This window comes from Diadema setosum, chromosome 9, assembly GCF_964275005.1.
Source record: "Diadema setosum chromosome 9, eeDiaSeto1, whole genome shotgun sequence".
Lineage (NCBI taxonomy): Eukaryota > Metazoa > Echinodermata > Echinoidea > Diadematoida > Diadematidae > Diadema > Diadema setosum.
Window position 1 is genome coordinate 38,329,652 of NC_092693.1, and position 16,703 is coordinate 38,346,354.

At 40.2% G+C, this 16,703-nt stretch overlaps 1 protein-coding gene across 1 annotated transcript; it reads left to right on the forward strand.

Annotated features, from left to right (window-relative positions):
• The first annotated feature begins 697 nt into the window (after positions 1-697).
• LOC140232683 (scavenger receptor cysteine-rich domain-containing protein DMBT1-like) lies at positions 698-14,940 on the forward strand. The gene is made up of 10 exons (XM_072312795.1): positions 698-906; positions 2,104-2,442; positions 4,242-4,550; positions 5,163-5,501; positions 6,089-6,397; positions 6,718-6,926; positions 7,260-7,446; positions 7,690-7,889; positions 11,620-11,809; positions 12,114-14,940. Exons 1-10 carry the CDS (start codon positions 717-719, stop codon positions 12,620-12,622), a joined length of 2,781 nt encoding a protein of 926 aa, XP_072168896.1. The 5' UTR covers positions 698-716; the 3' UTR covers positions 12,623-14,940.
• Positions 14,941-16,703: the final 1,763 nt, after the last annotated feature.

Consider the following 16,703-nt stretch of genomic DNA (forward strand, 5'->3'; position numbering starts at 1 on the left):
TTTAATAGTCTAGGGTTTCTAACTCTAAATTTGTTATGTTTCTGCTTCCAGTGATCATTGAGCTTAGACTTGAAGCTGTTCACCGATGTTGCCTCAACAGCTTGAACTGCACAAAGGCTAGAAGCTATTCAGTAGGCCTATTCCAAGTATTTACTAGGCCCTACTCTCTGACTGAAAGAGTTCAACCTTGTATTATTTCTAAAGTAAGCTCCTGTCGGCTGTAGAACAATCGATTGAAAAGGGTCTAGGAAGTATCGTACGCTGTAGCGTGTGTGTGTGTGTGTGTGTGTGTGTGTTTTTATCACGTTTTCATTAGGGATTGAGGTGTATAAGAGCTTTTTCATTATCATTTCAATGGATAGAATGTCATTTGTAACTTTACCACTATAGTGTAGAGGGAGGTACGTTCCTTGTTTGCGGCAGGGGTCCATGGCAGGGCAAGGTTAAAGATGCTGTCTGTGCTAGCCTTATTTTGAAAAATTGGCCTCTAAACGGGAAAGCTAACAGCTACTAAAATGGTTATTAGATACCCAACCTATTCATTTTAACACTCTGCAGATTTTCCGTTCGTAACACAGCCGAGTAGTGTTCTCCGAATCCGACTTGCTGGAGGCTCCAGTGCCAGAGAAGGACGTGTCGAACTTTACTACAACGGAACATGGGGAACAGTCTGTGACGATATGTGGGGCCTAGCCGATGGTGAGGTTGCGTGTCGGATGTTGGGGTACTCAGGGGCAGAGGAGGTCCATTATTGGGCCCAGTTCGGTGAGGGAGAGGGTCCCATCATCATGGACAATGTGCACTGCTTGGGCAGCGAGGAAAGTCTCGAAGACTGCTTACATAACGGTTTTTTGACACATGATGAGTGTTCTTTCTATCGAGGCGCCGGTGTGACGTGCTCCGGTGGTAAGTATGTGAGTAGCCGTAGGCGTCAGTAGTATCTTGCGATCATGGCCGTATACGCAGGACCATTTTTATTTATTTATTTATTTTTTTTATTTTATTTATTTTTTTTTTGGGGGGGGGACGTAATCAATATCACTTAATCCGATAAAACATTTTGTTATCAAGATTTTTAAAAGATACAATAGAAATGAAATATGTTAGGCAACGATGTCCATTTTGCTTATTTCCTGTACTAAAATGCATTTTCTCTATTGGTTTTCCTCATGAAACACATGACAACATCGCAATGGGATATTTTTGTCATTGTCGGCGAGTGCTGTCCACCTCCATAGATGTAGTACACAGTGAAGAAGCATTGGCGGGACAAGAATAAAAGTGACAAATACAAGTGCATGTAGTTAGTCATTCGTATTGCCCCTTATGTTTATTTTTGTTTTACCTTTTGCGTGACAATTTTCAAAATATTCCTGTAAAGGTACAGGTGTACAAAATATCGTGAAATTTCAAGTCTAAAAATGCAAAAGCCCCCTCGAGTGGAAAGAGGAATACCTTCACCCTCTCGCTCCCAAACGACTTCTGTATCAAAATTAGGTAGGCAAAGAAAGATACAGACGGTGAACAAGAGTTACCGGTGGCGGATACCATGACTTAGTTTTTGTATCCAAAATTTCCTACATATTTTACTAAAAGTGCACACAGTGCTGATTGTTAACCCTAAAAAATGGCGGGGGATAGATACCGGTAGAGTTTATCGCATCATGTGATACTAAATTTGAAAAAAAAAAAAAAGGCCATTAACACGATTATCACTAAACTTTTTGATTGCAAATTTCCAAATATGTCATCAAATTGTGCACCAGGTCATTGAATTTCAGTTCTTAAAATGTAAAATCTCGTGTATGTTAACCGCTCAAACAACCTCCCTTTAGTTCACGTGAACTGATGATCTGGGGGGCGTTTCATGAAGGAACTTGTCGGATAAAATGTCCGACAAGTCAATTATATCCGACAAGTTCAGATAAATCAGCCAATCAGACTAGAGAATTTCTCAAAACTTGTCGGATATAATTGACTTGTCGGACATATTATCCGACAAGTTCCTTCATGAAATGCCCCCCTGATGTTAAAGTACCCTTATCAGTATTCTTCAATGCTAAACATAAACGTATTTTTGCTGTCGTCACGAAAATCTAACAGGAAATAATCTGGCTGATGTCGAGTTGAAGATACGACTTGCAGACGGAAACAGTGACCGCGAAGGTCGAGTCGAGGTCAACTACAACGGCACATGGGGCACGGTGTGTGACGACGCTTGGGACGACGTCGACGCTGACGTCGTATGTCGGATGCTAGGCTTCCCAGGGGCAGTGATGGCTCTACCTCGCGCACACTTCGGACCCGGATCTGGAAGCATCCTACTTGATGACGTCAGTTGTTACGGTGGCGAAGCGACCCTTTTGTCCTGTTGGCATCGGGGAGTCTACAGTCATAACTGTGTTCATGCAGAGGACGCGTCAGTTATCTGTGCGAGGAAAGGTGAGGCTGTGTGCATTTGCTTTCACTTAATGCTATCTGTCACACGGGTCTACTGGAATAATACTGCAATCTCATTTACCATTCAACATAACAGTTTTATGTACCGAAACTATCAGTTACTACTTGTAACTGTAAATATTCAATCGTTATCATAACTCATGATGATCCCAGGAAATGAATTGAAACAATATACAAAGACGCTAAGTCTGTGTAGCTAGCGTATAGCGTTACGTACTCTTCCTTCATCCCATGGGGATCCATATGTTCATCCCAACAGCCTAGCACACCAAGCCATGGGTTTGGTACTGACGTGACTAACAACCCAACGATCGGCACGTTCTGCCGTTTACCCTGACAACTGTGTCACTGACCTTCCCGTTAGTCTACGGACACCATTGCTCTGCACCATAATGAGTCGTGGCTTGTTACCCAACATTCGACTTCTCTACTCCGAGCATCTTCCATTGCAATGTAATTATCTACTTGTTCATTGCACACATTCACTCGAACATTTCCATTCAACGAGGCTCTACAGCATCCTCAGCTTTGTACCCTGTGCTTTCAAATGTCAGCATGGTTCAATGCGGCACATCAGTGGCAATACAGCATCGCATTGGCGATTGTTCCTCGCGTTCCTCGCGACCACAAAGGTTCCCTGTTCCCTATACATTCCTTATTCCAAAAGTCCGCTATTTTGAATATGAAATGGAATCCGTTATTCCGAAGGATCGCTAACAAGACAATGAAAAAAAGGTTTGCTCTGAATTATATTCATAATTCCGAAAGTCAAATAATAACCAAAGAACCGTTAATCCGAAAATGAAATAAGGTTCGTTACTCAGTTATTTTCGAAGTTTCGAAGTGTTTGTTAGTCTTTACCTGTATCTTTTTGGTCGGGTTTACGAACCTTATTTTATTTTTGACTCTTAATACTTCTGATGATTATGTGATTAACGAACCTTTGGAATAACACTACAGATGTTTCTAATAACGAACCTATTTCATTTTAAGATTAATGGCCATCTATCGCAGAATTTCTGTGTTTCGGAAGAACGAGCCTTCGGAAAAACGAACCATATTTCATTTTCGGACTATCGAACTATCGGAATAACGAACACTACCCTGGGATTTTCCTTATCGCTCGCCACCCTTGCTTCATATGAACCAATAATTGTTCGAAAATGGCGATTTCTATTCAAACAATCTGAAATTAAAAATCGTTCGCTCATGAAGAGAGGCTCTGTAAGTGTTTGTTTGTCTATGTGATTTCTTAAGTGATCCGCAATTCATTATGACGGATCACATTTCTTATCGTTTTTCCTTTTATCAATGCCGATTAGAATTGACTTCGTTAAAAGGAGAAATTTGCTGTAATCGTGCTCATTGTATAATCAGCGAAGTTTGCGCCATTGACTTTAATGATGGTAATTTCGGGACCTGACTCTTACTTTGTTATGGCAAAATTTCGTTCTAACTACGTTTGTTGTAACGGTAGTGCACTGAAGTGAAGAGTGTAGAAGTTGCTGCAAAACGGTCATGATTCAAATGTCTCATGTACTGGTTGAATCATGGCCAAATTTGCTCATGCTGTTGAGTTTCCCATTAAACGGGACAAGAGTGCTCTCTGAATTTGTTATGACATTTCACAAGCTATCAAAGTCTATTATGACTTATACCCTTGCTTTCCAGAGCCTTGCGAATCTTGTAAAATGCTCAGCATTTCGTACACTATGGCTTGATAATTTCCATAAACCAATTAAGTTGCACGTGTCGTTTTGTCTCGTGTATCTGCTTCTTAGTGCGGCTGAGTGGTGGTGGTTCATACTATCAGGGTACGGTCGAACTCTACTACAACGGCACGTGGAATTCAGTCTGCGATGACTCCTGGGACCTCGTCGATGCCGACGTGGTGTGTCGCATGCTGGGATTTCCCGGTGCCGATGAAGCACCGGGAATGGCACGATTTGGCCATGGCTCGGGACGGATTCTCCTCGATAACGTGAACTGTCTATCATACGATGAGGACATCTTTGACTGCTCCCACAGCGGGTTTTACAGCCATAACTGTGTACACAGCGAAGATGCTGGTGTTGTGTGTACATTTGCAGGTATCGTAATCAGAATCAAACTCAAATCACCAGAAGTACTTTTATACCTGCTTCTACAGAAAACCCAGAGTGTTACAATGTGATTTATTTGTATGCAAAGTATTCTATATCTTCTGCCAGAAATTACAAATAAAAAGAAGTAAAAAAAAAAGAAGTAAACGGAATAGATTTTTCGCCAAATTTTATCAATTTTTAAAGCAAGCGAAGAAATTAGCTGAATATATGTCTGAAAAAAAAAAACACGATAAAGGTTTTGTATCCGATTTTAACTGGAATCGTATTCACATTATTCAGACTGTGTGTGTAGCTGCCTGTCAAATTGTACTATCTGTTTTATGTATCACACGATGTGACATTTATTTGTACCTTGATGTTGGAAAGTGAATAAAACCTCTGTGAAAAAAAAAAAAAAAAAGGTATCCTCGTAATGAACCTTCTTTCCATCCTTCCGATGGTAGAAAATGTACAACACACCACTTTTTTTCTTCTTCATTTGTGTTATTTTTCTGGCCAAGTTTGATAAATGCCAACAAACCTGAAACCCTAGTATACTACAACACTGTTGATAATGACCATTCTCTTTTACTTTTATATGCAAAATAACCTTAACAGGAACAACGCCACCTGCACTTGAACCAGAGGTGCGGCTTGCAGACGGAGGCAGTGACCGCGAAGGTCGAGTCGAGATCCTCTACGACGGCACGTGGAGCACGGTGTGTGACGATAGCTGGGATGACATCGACGCCGACGTTGTGTGCCGGATGTTGGGCTTTCCTGAGGCAGAGATGGCTCTCTCAGGCGCACATTTTGGTCCCGGATCCGGAAACATCCTACTCGATGAAATCAATTGTTATGGTACCGAGGCGACCCTTTTGTCCTGTTTGCATGCAGGACTTTACCAACATGACTGTCAGCACTCACAGGACGCGTCAGTCGTGTGTGAGAGGAAAGGTACGTTCTACTCTCTTACCTGCTTACTGGTACCATTGCTGGTTCAAAATGAGAACGATTATAGTTAATGACTGGTGTGTTGGTTGCTCTAGACCACTCAACCCTCTTAATGCTGAGTGTTACTGGGTGTAATTGTGCAACAAAGTCAGTCTATGCATTTGCTCTCCTAGAATATAATACGTTATATCTTGTCAAGATTTCTTTACCAAAGGAAAGGAGGGCGCTGCCGCGATGATAATTTTCACTGTCGACAGATACCGGAGCAGAATTATTCATTACTTCGTAAGTCAATTTAAGTATTGCCAGGTATAATTAGGCAATTCAAGTTTGATCGGCATCTTTTCTAATCAAAGCAATCTTGAATTCCAAACCAAAGTTTACGTTGTCATTGAAACGTTATTATCTAGTTAGCATGCTCTTCCTATTCCTATGTAACATGTTATATTCGCTGGAACATAAATTATTTTTCAAATAGTGCGGGTTTGATAATGAAGGCACCTATAGATCATCTTCTTCTCATTCATTCAAAAACAAACGAACAAACAGACCCGAAAATGAAAGAAGGATATCTTTTCATTTAAATTCAGTTCGGCTGAGCGGTGATGCTTCAGATTATCAGGGTACGGTCGAACTCTACTACGGCGGCACGTGGAACACGATCTGCGATGACGGATGGGACATCACCGCTGCCGGCGTGGTGTGTCGTATGCTGGGATTTCCCGGTGCGGAGGAGGCTCCGGGTTGGGCACGATTCGGTTCCGGCTCGGGCCAGATTCTTTTGGATAACGTATACTGCGTGGAGGAGAATGAAGACATCTTTGATTGCCACCACAACGGGATGTTCGTTCATGACTGCTCGCACAGCGAGGATGCTGGCGTCGTGTGTTCACGAGAAGGTATGTCAACCAAAGCCATCGATTTATACGTCAAGTTCAACGGCGTACAGACTCATGGAAACGCCCAAGACGACATCTACCATTTTAACTTGAACATGATTGCTTATGTATGTTGGTATAAGTGACGTGTGTATTTTTTCTTTTTGCTGCAGAAAATCTCTCGCAGTTAGCGTTAAGTAGAAATCTATTCAAAGTATGTTTCGAGATACAGTCAACCACAGATATTATTGACATACGGTTTTAACCGTCTAGATAATAAATCAGTATTATCACGTGTCCCTTATGCCTAAACATGTGTTTCTTCTTCTTCTTTACAACAGGTACTGTCACCAACAGCACTATTGGTTACATATTGTTGCTACCTTCCGTCCGGCAATATGAGTGGGTGCGTCCATACGCCGGAGCTGTCTTTGCATTCTTGGATCCGTCTTGGGGAGGGGTCTGCGCCGATACCTGGTCGCAGGAGAATTCAGATGTCGCCTGCAGGGAGCTTGGATTCCACGGCGCCTCCGATTCTAGGTTCATTCCTGTACGTCTACAATGCACTGCAATAAACTACAATTCTTTTAACACAACTGCCCTCAAAATAATCACCTTGAATACCATGAGCCAAACTTGATTCCAAGATACATTAGATTTTGTCCTATAGGCGTTTTTACTGAGGGGAAACTGTTTTCAGACCAGTTAAAATATAGTTACGTGTAATCTGGTCTTCACTTTAGTTTAATGAGTTAATCAGTGTACCATATATTGACCGTGGAGAACGTAATTTTGTACCTTTTATAAGATGTTGTTTGAAGCTATATTGTGACGTGTTAATCCATGTTATCAACTAGGTGATTTTTCTTTGCGTCACTGCCAGGACGATATCGAATCCGACACCAGCATGTGGACGATCACTGTCAGCGATGTCCAGTGCGGAGGATGGGAGCCCAGACTCTTGGAGTGCCAACACACATGGTCTCCAGACGGAAATGATATTACCTGCCACAGCAACGAGTTGGCCACAGTAGCATGTCATGACGAACTCACCAGGGGTCTTACCGAGGGTAGGCGAATAATATTGCTTCAGATTTCATGATAGCCTTTCACTTTGATTATTATGTTCCACTCGTGAGTTGAACTGATTTTAAATATATACCATAATTTAAATACCTACTAGAATCTGACAAGATCTGCCTTCATATTTTGTGAAATTTAGCACAACCATCACATATTCAGCAAGATTCACCTGCGTTTCATTTTCTGATTAGTTGTCGATTCATGTTTTGTTTCCTTGCCTTCACTCTCAGATCATCGGGAAGGCGACGGAGAAATCCGATTTGAAACGCCAGAGTATTCTTGGCGAAGTTCTCTGTACGACCAGCCTCAGGATGGCGTTATCTTGATGCAATATGCCGAGATTTGGGGAGCGGTGTGCGCTGATAGATGGTCCATGGCAAACGCCGAGGTCACCTGCAGACAGCTGGACTTCGGTGGGGCATATCACGCGGTACGTTTAGGGACTTGCGTTTGTGTGTGTGTGTGTGTGTGTGTGTGTGTGTGTGTGTGTTTATTTTAAGTATAGTATGCTCTTTTAGTTCGATGTTATTGCAAAGTGCAATGCCCGCATTGGGCAGAACTGTGTCGAGATACTAGTACATGTTCTGTACAAGTTTAGTGATTACGCACATGTATAAACAAGCATCAAATCTAATACAGTAAGCCACTGACCGATCTTCTGGGTAACGAGAGTTGAATTACGTATAGTCTCTTGATCATCCCTAGAAATTGCAAGCACTTAAACATACTGTGTATGGCATACTCTTCGTAACATAACAGCACCACAGGAGTTGCATAATTTCGTAAAATCAAACGGGTATCATGAGGAAAAAAAAGAACCCGTGTCCAAATTTGTCACTTACATCTTCTAGCACTTCTCGCTGATGACGTTGACTTCTAGGGCTTTGCATCCTTTCTTCGAGTTCTCCTGATGGTCAGAAAACTTGTCATAAGAACGTTTAAAAACCTTTTCTTAACTGGGGGTGGGAGGGGAGCTGCTATAAGACACCAACTCGTGGCGGTATGCAAAGTGATCATACGATGTCCGGAGTTCTCATGTATCCTCACAAAAATGGACATTAAAGTTGACGGTGGTCGCGGTTGAGAGGGCGCTTCTCTCAACACCCGCCCAGTGCGATAAGTAACTATAGGTCAATAAGCCAGTTCACAGTTTTAGCACTAGTCTGCAATGACCTCTCCAACCACAGACTTTGTAAAACATGGAATAGTCTTCAAGAGGAGCAGTTGAACACAGCCATGCAGGAAGTGGTAATTTACATGTCAATGCTGCATGAATGGCTTTTGTTAAATGTGGCTGAAAAGAATGCACATTCATCTGTAAATACCAATCTGCACCTGGTTCATTTATAACACAGGTTTTGAATACCTCAGTTGCAAATCCACTTCAAGAGAAGGTCTGCAATGATCTTTATCTACACATGCTCAGATTGGAACTGTGAACTGGCTTATAGATCGCTCTGCACGCACCGAAGTAGTTTATGTTAACTATCTAACATGTCGTGACATTTTGATGATAAATCAGGAAGTCTCGGCGAAGGTCAAACTACTGAGATCTACATTGTAATTCAATCTTTTGCTGCCCAGTGCACGAGCTTTTGCTTGGTACGCGATTGCACACGAGTTCCGTTTATTACAATCTGAAGCTATTGTCTTCAGGTACCTCTGAAGGGCCGGGTCTAGGGCAATTACCCCCTGGGCAATTACCCCGGACCCTTGCCATGGCCCTAATCCTAATCCTAATCCTGAACCTAATCCTAACCCTAAACCTAACCCTAATCTTTACTCTTACCTTACCACTATAACCAGTATTTAGCCGGGAGGTAATTGCTCTCTGGGGGTAATTGCCCGGATTCGCTCTGAAGGCCTAGCATGCCCGGGGATTTTCAAGACATTGCGAAAAACGGATGATTTGGGGCGACACACAGATGACCTGCGCCACGCGTTTTTATATGTCAATATCTATACCGATATGTTGGCAAACTGTCGATCGTTCGAAACGCAACTTTACTTAATAAATAGTTTCATATATTAACGTCCATAGATTTTTGTAACACATTGTGGCTTTATTTTTGTACTAGGTTTTGCGGCCAATTTCATTGTTTTGTCATTCAGTTTCATATCAGAAGCATTCATTTCGTCAAATTTGCTCAGGCATCGCAATACAATGTACCGTCATTCAAAATCGTTTTTCTTCGTTCAAATTGACTAATTTGCCAACCGATTTTGCATTTGCGCATTCTTTAAGGGCATCGAATGAGCATTCATTTTCGGCAATGTTTATTCAATTTCGTTTCCACCTGTCGCCACCTCTTTCCAAGATTTCAAATTCGCATAATTATGGACAAACAAGTTCTTAAAAGTATCACCCATAAACCTGTATGAGGCCCATTTAAAAGTACATTACCTGTACTGCGTTTTACATTGAATGTAAAACAAAAAAACGCCCACATGTGGATTACATATTGATGCAAACAAAAAAAGAAAAATGAAGATCGCAAAGCAGTGACCATAATTATAATAGATTTATCAAATGAAAATTATAAATGCAATAATAATGATGATCCTAATGAACATAAAAATGGGGATTATAGATGGAGAAAAGGCTCTACCAACGATTATCCAGGCGCGGTGGAGCACCCCAATTTGCATCTCATTATCGCCCCGTTCTATTTGAATTTCCAACGGGCATCCACGGCTGCCCGAAACTGTGTGCATGAAAAAGTCAAATCTTTATCTTCTCCTTGTGCCGCTATGCGTGCCGCTAGTAAACTCAAACTTCCCACACTATCTAAGTTTTTAAAAACATTCCTTTTGATGAAAAAATTATGAAATTTGCTGCACTAGAACTTGAGATATTAAAGCGTTTTGAAAATCACCTCTCGCAAAACATGCTCTCTGTTTTTTTCCGACTGGACTATGGCCGGGCTCCAATGTGTCCGAAATTGACAACATAAGTTTATCAGGCCTCAATCCATATATGGTGAAAGTTTTCGCTTGGTTCCACCTGTACTTTTTGAGAAATCAACATGTTTCTACAGGGTTTGGAATAGAAAATTGTAGTAAGCGAAACAATTGAAAATGACGTCATTTCTTTTCCCGTAATATTGGGCATGCGTGGTACGTAAGATTCAGGATTTCGTGCTCATTGTTGGTTTGCATGTGACGCAGTCAATTTTGCTGAGTGTCGCACGGCGGTGACTGCTGAGCTGCTGGCGCGCACGCTGCATGCAGCAAAGCGTTGTGTGCTGTGACATGCAACGCTACAGTCACGCGATTATATATACATGGGACCGACCTGTACGCTTTGCGTTCGTGTCATTTTTGACATCACCTTCTGTTTTTTCCCGACACAACCATGGCCGGGAATATTACGGTATGACATTTAAAATGCAAGCAGATAAATAAATTTCGGTGTACTTTGTTGGAATGGCGCTTTGGTTCCACAATCACACTTCGTGAATTTTAGGATGATTTTCGAGGCATATTTTTGGTAATTTTGCTCGCCAGGTTTTCGCTAAAATTTCACATTTTATCATTGTCAAATCCTTTAATATGTTATATGTGCATATTCGGACATGTTTTCAAATTCAAACTAACTCAATTTTAATCCGAAAATAGGTTTCCTTAAATTGTTATTAGCTTGAGAAGTTGTTTACTTTTTCTCAACTACGCGAGTACATGTTGTTTACTTTATGCAAATAAGAGGCTCGGCTGCCGATGGATTTCTGCGAGATAATTGGGGTGCTCCACCGCGCCTGATCTGGACATATCATACTCACTTATACTTATTTATAAGTGCACGTGCATTTTGAAATTGAATGCGCAATTGTAAAATTATTTTGCTCAAAACGAAATAGGTGTTTCAAGTGCTTATCGAGACCACCGCGCGAATTTGAATGCACAAACTTAGAAATATCCATGCCCAAACACGAAATTGAATGCTTGCATTCAAATTTGAAATTGTGTCAACTAATTTGGATGCCTTAAAAACGAATCTGAAAGCATTAAACGTGAAATCGTACACCGCTTCAAACATCACTGTTTACAAAATTGGCCGCGAAAACCTACATTGAAAAGTACAACATTGGACATAAGATTTGATTAGAACATATGAATTTAATTCAAACGTCTACTTTCATTAAATGTATTTGGATTGACAGGGAAATGTAGCTCTCGATGAAAGTTTTTGGGGAATCATGGTCAACGACATAGAATGTGACGGATGGGAAACAGTACTGGTGGACTGTCGCCACTCCGGGTTAGGAAACCGCGACAATGTGTGTCAGAGCGGAGAGATAGCTTACGTCTCGTGCTATGCTAAACCGGAACATCCAGACCCAAATACCAACCGTGAGTCTTTATACCACTTAATAGATGATGCGATGTACTTATCTTCACCAGCAGTTATTGCGTTCCATAATATGCACTAGCAGATATAAAACTCCCCTAATCTGCCATCAATGTGATAAGGCCCAGCCAGTCAGAAAGGAGATGTAGGCTTGTTCTGTCAGCCCTCACAATTGAAACAACTCACAATTGAAACAACATCCTTTGGAGTTTGAGCTTCGTTAACAAATTTGGTTATTATTTTGATATGTCATATTATAACCTCGTAAATCAAAGGTCTTTCTACTATTTGTTTCCTGAATCACAGGCTTCAAAAGAGACATCATCCTATACATGCTTCCGGTTCTATTCGTGGTGATCTGCATCATTTCGGTCGTTATGATAGTGAGGGCCCATAACTGGCGTGCAGTTTCCCAGCAAACAGGTACCAGTCAGGGGCAGGCAGAGCCGGATACACAGCACGGCCTGACCGTGGGCGCCCGTATGACAGGACATTCCCCCCAACCTGGTGCAGATCCTACTGTCATTATCGTTGGCCAATCTCAAGTGACATCTGCCATCCAACCTACCTTCCAGGAAGAATCAGGGATGCAACCATACGGCGGAAAGTCTGGTGCTACATCTCCCGGTTTCCATGGCCACCATCCGCAACAGACGCTTCCTCCGGTGGCGGTCTCTCACTCGCCTGGAGAGGGCGTGGCCCTACCTCCACCAGCAGACCTCTACCCTCTCCCGCCTGTTGCACGCCCTGCCCCTGCGACTTCTACTCAACAAGGGATAAGTGGCCCAACTGCCCAGAACCAGCCGACTCCATGAGCTTGAAGTGTCGCTAATTCAAAGTTGAATCTTAATTCATGATTTTTGAAGTCATGAATGATGTACCCTGTAGCTCTTTCTCGAAGAAAGACTCTGTTGTACTTCCAGGGTCCCGTTGCATAAACTTTTTTAGCAACCTTAGAAAATTCTGGTTGGGATTTGCCCAACCTGAATTTTTAAAGGTTGCTAATGTAAGAATGTAAATTCCGTTGCATAAAAACTCTGGTTGGGAGCTTCCAACCGGAATTTTGTGATTTCAACCGGAAAAAAATCTGGTTGGAGTTTTATGCAACGGGCCCCAGATATGAGTAACGAGTCACAATGAACTACAGTTAAGTTTTTATGCCCTGGATACTACAATTGTAACGATGTCATACGCTCTAATATTTTAATTGAATGAATCTATTCTGTTCCTCTTGTTGGAGAAAGATTCTGTTTGATGTATAAAATTCATACTATGTGTACATGTATAATGTGACAATGGCCCTAGCATGCCATCTGCACATTGGAGCTACTTTATCAAATTCATGCAAAAAGGTAAGAAACATGCACACATGTACCTTACATAGAAATGATATTGATTCATGACTGGTTGGCACAATCGTCATTTCCCTTACAACAAACAAACAAACAAAACACACACACACACACACACATGAATTAAACTCAACTCAATTAAGTCACCACCATAAAGTGAAAAGACAAAAACGTGCTGAAGATATTTTTGGGCAGAAGTAAATCATAAATGTTTTATTCAATAAAAATTGTCACTATTTACACATGAAACAAGATCAAACATCAATTAAAAAACCACACCAGTGCATAGACTCTCAGCATGTTTATCTAATATCCAAGCAGCTGGCAATTTATAAATCAAAGCTGACAGTGATTTCATCAGCTGCCGCAATAGATTCTTTGGCATTTTACATAATTACAGCATTTTATCTCATTGTACAGTGCAGTTCAAAGTCATCCAGCTGCCATTTACAAGCCGTATCATTCTTTCACTGATGGTATGTCCCACAAAAATATGAACACTTTCAGGGCAAATTACTACCTTGTAAGCCATGGGCTTAGACAGGGAAATAACAGACATCAAACTTCCAGTACATGAAAGTTAATACAGGTCTTACCTTCACTTAAATGAGCTAAATGTAAAACAACAACAACAAACAAACAAACAACCAAACAAAAAACCAAACCTCAATTACTGTTATATTGAACATGCCCATTATGCTCATATTACCTACTGGTATTTTTCATAGACTTATACCCTTTTGAACAAAACAATACAATGTACAGTGTATCATATAGTTATGCACCTACATGTATCTTCAAATATGAACAAAACACATATACATGACAAGAAAGAGATAATATTTCAGTGTTGTTACAATAGAGTGACAAGATATGATAGAATGGTAAGACTAACATTCAAAATAACATTTTCAATATTTAACTTCATGCTTAATTACCCATCTACATGTTTAATATTTTTGAATGAAACAAGACATCATTTAATGTGTATTCTTCAGATCTACATATTTGAACGGAGGTAACGAGGCAACATGCAAGGTTTTTAAAGAAACTGTATACAGCTGTAATGATTTAATACTCCTGGTAGTGAATCTGAAGAATACACCATGCTTGATAGACACGGGGTAACACATTCATTTTATTGCTAAATATACTGCAAGAAACTGGAATGGTTATGCTTTTGTGCATTCACAGAACAGAAGAGTTGATGGTTTAAAATGCCAGGTCAAATGGACACGGTAGATTTTATTTTTGAGACCTACACAAAACTTACTTGGGAGTCATTATCATATATTTTACATTCCTATTGCGTGATATATTCAAGAACCCAGAAAAATAATAATCCTTTCCCATATTACAGCAAAGTCAGAAATGATCTGTGAGCATTCACGTGCTTGCCCTGGTAAAAGACATTATTATAACTTGCACTGATTGTAAATGCTGCCACTAATTGTTATTTCTGAGTGCTTTGTGTTTTGTGGCCCTAATCGATCTTTCAGCATGACATAATTCGTATGACATATCTAAGTTGCAATTATTCATTTTGGCCAGCAAATTGAACAAGCTTTATTGTTATCAAGGAAAAACTTTTGTTCTCAGGTTGTGCATAAAATTTTGATCTGTTGGAAAAGTGCCTTTATTAGCCAGTGGCAACCAGAATTAATTTTGGAGGATGAAATATCCTGATGCACTTTATATTGAAGTATGTACAAGAGTGTCTACGTATTACCAGATGAGGTGTATCAATTACACGTCAATAAATGTATGAGGATACAGTTTAAGTCTTTGTAAAATGCTGCTTTACTTCTTTAAATTTCTACACTTTTACACATCTTAATGGATTTCGGACAGCAATATTGAAGCCTGATTTGGATAAGTTAGTCTACAATTTTTGAGAAAGTGTGACGTTTTATATAAGTTTATATCATATGGGCATTTGATGACATAAATGGTACCCTGGGGTACCAGAAAAAAATCGGCCATTTTGTTGAATTATTTTTTTTTTTTTTTAGGGCTGTACCCTGGGTTACCAAAAAGTGGGAAATTAATTTTTTTGTGTGTGATTAATTCTTCAACATTCAATTATGGCCATTGTTCTTGTAAAAAAAACCCTCTTCATCCTGTAGTTTTCTCAATTAATCCCTTGTTAACGTTATGAGTAACTATTTTACAGTGTATCATTGATATTGTTTCATGCTGTTATGATACTTGTACACCCTGTATTATTATTTATATTGATTCCCCATGAAATAGCTATCTTGTGTACTGATGCTATCTATGTTCAACAGTCATAATAATTTCATGTATATTGGAGAATAAAACAATCCAATTGAATAATAAAAAAGAACATTAAATAATCAAATGTTATTGTCTTTTATGCATATTTTGTTTGGCACAAAGTGCACAAAGCTTACAAAATTACGGGATCGAAACTACGTCTACGAGATCGTAACTTTGGCACAGCTAGCGGGCTATTATAATAGTGCGTGTAGTCAGTGCATGAAGCGCTATACTGAGTATCGCACCGTACCACGGGTCAGTACAGTGCGCATATGTAACGCAGTAACTCTGCGGTTGTACTCGAGTGAACGTGAGATGGCGCTACACAACGTGGTACCCCGGCTTACTACGATACCCCGGGGTAGCGCGTGGTGCATCATTTTGCAAAATAGAGTCTGACAGTTCCAGTACAGAGCCAACATTTCAAAGGTAATGTTGGGTGATAAAAAATATTTACATTTTTGATCTGATGCTCTGATTCCTACAAGCAAAAATGACTTGTAGCAAAAAGATAATTCTGTGAGTTCATAAGCAGGTTTTACAAAACTGTGCATTTGATTTTCATCCAACATTAACAAACTGCTATGCACTTAAGTTCTGTAATCAATGAATTGGTCAAGCATAACATACTGTTGTTCAAAGTTTCACATACATGTGAAAGACAAACTTCACAAAAAATGACATACACAATTACAACCACGCTGGACAGCTAGAGAGACAAGATATGAACGAAATGGATCCAGCACTCTTGAAACGGAAGCAGAGAGTGAGATGAAATACTGTATACCATCTGAGATGTCCTGGTCATTACGGCATTCCTTAATATTTGCTGCATCTCTAAGGCAAACAATATAAATGCCCTAATACACATACAACTTTTGTTTTCTTTAAACATACCTTACATGTACATTGACCATGGTAGCAATGTGGTACCAAGCCCATAACCAGTTGCACAAGTTGATTTAGAATGAACCTGAAAATGTGGGTCAATGAAGTTGAGTTTGAAAGTTTTTAGGATAAATCTACATCTTAAGAATGAGCAAGAAACTTTAGTGTAGTAGATTTTGTTGTTGTTGAGCCAAAGTATTTTGGTTTGACAATGATTTTGCATTACATTTCAGCATTACATTCCAGGCAAAAAACTGCAAGAAACCCTCCTATTTTTTTTTAATGTTCACAACATCAGACTTTACTTCATATTTCGCAGGGATAGGAATATGCAACCTGACATCATATTGGCATATGTCATGAAAAATCTCTCCTA

Excerpts from the sequence above, each read along its gene's own strand:
- LOC140232683 (XM_072312795.1), top strand. The coding sequence starts at position 717 with ATGTTGGGGTACTCAGGGGCAGAGGAGGTCCATTATTGGGCCCAGTTC. Across the intron at positions 907-2,103 it reads CGGTGTGACGTGCTCCGGTG|GAAATAATCTGGCTGATGTC; the intron begins GTAAGTATGTGA and ends AAAATCTAACAG. Across the intron at positions 6,927-7,259 it reads CCGATTCTAGGTTCATTCCT|GACGATATCGAATCCGACAC; the intron begins GTACGTCTACAA and ends CGTCACTGCCAG.